Source organism: Rhipicephalus sanguineus, chromosome 9, assembly GCF_013339695.2.
Source record: "Rhipicephalus sanguineus isolate Rsan-2018 chromosome 9, BIME_Rsan_1.4, whole genome shotgun sequence".
In the NCBI taxonomy this organism is placed as follows: Eukaryota; Metazoa; Arthropoda; class Arachnida; order Ixodida; family Ixodidae; genus Rhipicephalus; species Rhipicephalus sanguineus.
In genome coordinates, this window is record NC_051184.2 from 41030877 (window position 1) to 41034823 (window position 3947).

Sequence of the window (3947 nt, forward strand, 5' to 3'; positions counted from 1 at the left end):
TCGAGGAGCTATGGGCGCTGAAACGGGCGTTCCTGGACATGGCCGCCTACGGAGTCTACGACCTCGTCCTCTTACTTCAGCCGGTGGACTCCCTCCTACGCCTCTGCTTTTCCGGGAGAATGACCCCCGGTGAGCAGCAGCGTGCCATCATCGCCCTCGGGCACCTCGGTGATTACCTCGGCGTCCCGCTGCCCGCGCGTTCCGTGCCTGCCGGCGTCCCGTGTGCTGCCGAGGTCGGCATCGAGGCTCGTGCGAGCTAGTGCGGCGGGCCGGCACCGCGGGACAGCAAGCGACGCGGTGGCGACGCATCTTCCGCCAACGACGGGGAAAGCAAGGTGATCGGCAAGGAGCACACGGCGATGGACGAGGAGATCGCCGAGAAAGAGGTCGACGCCAGCATGCGGGAACTGGACGATGCGGCAGAAGATCTTGGAGAACGAGAAGCCAAGGATGGAAAGGCGGAGAAGACGAGAAAGAGGTGGAGAAGAAAGAAAAAGAGAAACCACGATGAACAGCGTGGTGGTATGTGGGCCACGGAGAACAAGGCGATCGTGGACGAGGCGATCGTTGTGAACGCAGTGGCACACGTTCGCGAAAACGAGTCTGAAAACAACTCGGACAGCTACATGGAGGCGGCCGCCAAGGAGGGCGAGGCCCTTCTAAAGGAACTCGGCCTCAAGGACAACAACGTCCCAGACAGTGGCCGTAGGCGCACACGCTCGCAGACGCGGGGCACCACGGCTGCTCCCGCTGAACGGAAGACCCCTACCAAGCCAGCGCGCGGTGCCAAGAAGGCTGCGGCCTCCAAGCGCAGTAAGAAGGAAGAGAGTGAAGAGGAGGAGGAAGAAGAGGCAGCCTCTGCTGAGGAGGACTCGACGACGGCCGCTTACGAGGACGGGTCAGCAGACAGCGTAGAGAAGAAAGATGAGAAGGACAAGGTGAACAACGAGGAGGATGCAGGCAAGGCACGGCTAGCAGATTCCGAGGATGCCAGCGCCGATTACACGGAGGAACCAGAGGTCAAAAACACGGAAGAGGAGCCAACCACAGACAGTGGCAGCAAGGCGACAGCCATGACGACCGCTGACCCGAATTTGATGTAGAGCTGCATCCCGCGATGACGCAGCGGCATGATGAGATGACGCAGCTGCAGGAATCCCGGGATGGGACGGCAGAACAGGTGGACCTGTTCGAGGAGGATCCTGCCGCCCACGTGAGCAATTACACCCCCGTGTCTGACCTACAGCGCAACTTCAGAGGGGGCACAGGGAGCGCTGAAGGCACATGCAGTCGGCGCTTCGTTGGGGACGTCGCGCGGCCGTGGCTGCCAAGGTCACTGGCGTTCAACGACTACTACCTGGAGGAGTGGCCGCCGCCCGCACGTGAATGATCTGGAGGGCTACAACGGCAACGACATACGACAACGACAACGGCTTATGACTCGCTGGGACCGGTGCTGCACCAGGAGCATCGGCGTTCCATCATGCTCTCGACCGTGGTCATGCTGACGACAGTGGTCGTCAACCTGAGCGAGCCCGGTGCGCCTCCGTCTTCGGGCGGCAGCAGAGTTGCCCCTGCTGCACGCGTCAGCAGTTCCCGTGAACGGCAGCCCATGAGGTCCCACAGAGAGTTGTGGGCAGATAGCGCCGGCATGTGGTCGTGTGTGCCACGTGCAGTCCGCCGTGGCCAAAGATAGCCAAGACAAGACACTTGCGCGCGCTACCCTTGTGAAGTTGCCCGCGTACTTCTCGCTGACTTTTTTCCGAGGGGAGGGGGCAGTATGCGGGCGCTCGGCGGCTGTGAGCGCGTAGAAGAAAACGACGATCGCATGTGCGCTCGTGTCACGCGGCAGCCGCTGACAGCGGGCAGTTGCGGCCGATGCTTACACCAGTAAAGACGTGTTTCTTCGGGTCTCGGCCTCATCCCCAAAGGGTTCAGGGCTGGCTGCAGCCGCAAAACCCCTACATCATAAAGGGTGCCCCAGCTAAGTCTAGCCAGAGTTTAAAAATATGCCGACGTATTTTTGACGACGGGACCAAATGCATATTGCCCACTACTGTATGGAGTAAGGGACACTATCTTTTGTCTGCTTTATTGTTTAATTAGGCAATGTTAATTAACGAACTTCTAAAGCAACGAAGCTGGGCAAAAATTGTCATCTTCAAAGTTGCCGATCGTTTTGCATAAAGCCTCATCAGAGAGTTTTTAACTTTGTAACTATTAAGAATTCGTGTTTTTCTGCTTACTGCAACACGTCCGCGAAAAATACAAGAAATACCACGTGACACGCCCAAACTAATATGTAATTGTCGAATTTTTACGTCCCAAAATCACGATATGATTATGGGGGGCGCCGTAGTGGAGGGCTCCTGAAGTTTTGACCATCTGGTGTTCTTTACCGTGCACCTAAATCTGAGCACACGGGGTTCTGGCTTGTCGCCCCCGGTGAAATGCGGCCGCCAAGGCCGGGATTCGATCCCGCGACCTTCGTGTCGGCAGTCCAGCACCATAATCACAAGACCACCGTGGCGGGTGTTCCGCGTACAAACATGTTTCCCTCGCGGCCGTTCATGACAGTGGCATACGCAGCGGTCAGCGCTTCTGCTGTCGCAAGCAGCAGGTTCGCCATCGGACAGCCACCACCATCGCACAGCTGCCATTCACGCACGTACGAACCAACGCACGCGCGCACGCACGCAAGCAAGCAGGCAAGTACACACATACACAGTCAAATTCGCACTGCACAGCACCAAGCGAATATGCGCTGGCCAGTTATAATTAGCGGCTGCAGAGGCTGTTGCGCGTTCGGTTTCTCAACGAACTCTCCGCAGGGCATTGGGGCTTGCGCAGGGATTTTCATATGCAAATACGTTCCATCTTTCGCCAGAGCAGCGTCTTTCGGTCCCAGTATAATGCTAGTGGAAAGGAGGGAAGCGGGCGGCGCTGTGGTTTAGACGCGTGTCCAAGACTTAACGCTTTGGAGAACAGGCGTGTCGCAGAGTTAAGACCGGATTGCCTAACTGTGGCCGAGTGTAAATCCTTGCCAACACGACACCTTAGGAAGCACGACATGCGGAAGAAGACAGAGTGGAGACATACGGTTTGGTGCAACCGTGAAGGTTTAAATCCCGCCTGTAAACACGACACGACGTTTTAACTTTGCATGGTGCATAATACGTCTCCGTTACGCCTGATACGTTAGGCCCCTTGGTCGTAAGCCGTGCCTCCGAAGGTTTCTTGCAATAAGCATATGGTCAGATTCAGCTTACCGTGGTCTTGCAGCAAGGTCTTCCAGCGTGTTATAGAATATCACAAAATTACTAATTTTAGACTTTATAAAAGCGTTCCGCATCATCAATGTCCAACGAACGATAACGATGTTGCGCCATCTAATAAGTGAAAACAAAAACACTTTGGGAGACCTACCTGTACTTCCTGCAGCACTGAAACACATAGCTGACCTCTCTCATGGACTCTATAACCGTACAAGTGTTTCTTCCCTTGTCGAATATTAGCGAATATCGAGCGATTGCACATTTTTCAATTTATTGTTTGCTGACATGACGAATAACGAGTAGTAACAGAGGCTTTGGAGTTAAGTGGTCCGACCTGGTAACGGGTAGATCCCTCCCCTTGCGCGACCACAATATCGTGCGCGTTATACTTACACACAACGAAGGGAGGGCAATATTGAGGGCTCGTTTTTCTTTGCTATACAGAACATTAATTATAACTAACAGAAAAGAAAACCAAGGAAAGTATAGGAGGTGTTGTTTTGCGGTAATTGTGATGTAAATGTGAAGAAAGTAAAGTGGACGAAAAGATAACTTGCTGCTGGCAGGGACCGAACCTGCGACCTGTCGGTCGCAGGTTCGGTCCCTGCCAGCGGCAAGTTATCTTTTCGTCCACTTTACTTTCTTCACATTTACATCACAATTACCGCAAAA

General features: G+C 54.7%; 1 protein-coding gene across 1 annotated transcript; it reads left to right on the top strand.

Moving 5' to 3' along the window:
* The first annotated feature begins 359 nt into the window (after positions 1-359).
* Positions 360-1103, top strand: LOC119405466 (myb-like protein V). Its single transcript, XM_037672301.2, has one exon. It carries the CDS (start codon positions 360-362, stop codon positions 1101-1103), a length of 744 nt encoding a protein of 247 aa, XP_037528229.2.
* Positions 1104-3947: the final 2844 nt, after the last annotated feature.

Bases quoted from the DNA above. Each gene is read 5' to 3' on its own strand.
- LOC119405466 (XM_037672301.2), top strand. From the start codon at position 360: ATGGACGAGGAGATCGCCGAGAAAGAGGTCGACGCCAGCATGCGGGAA.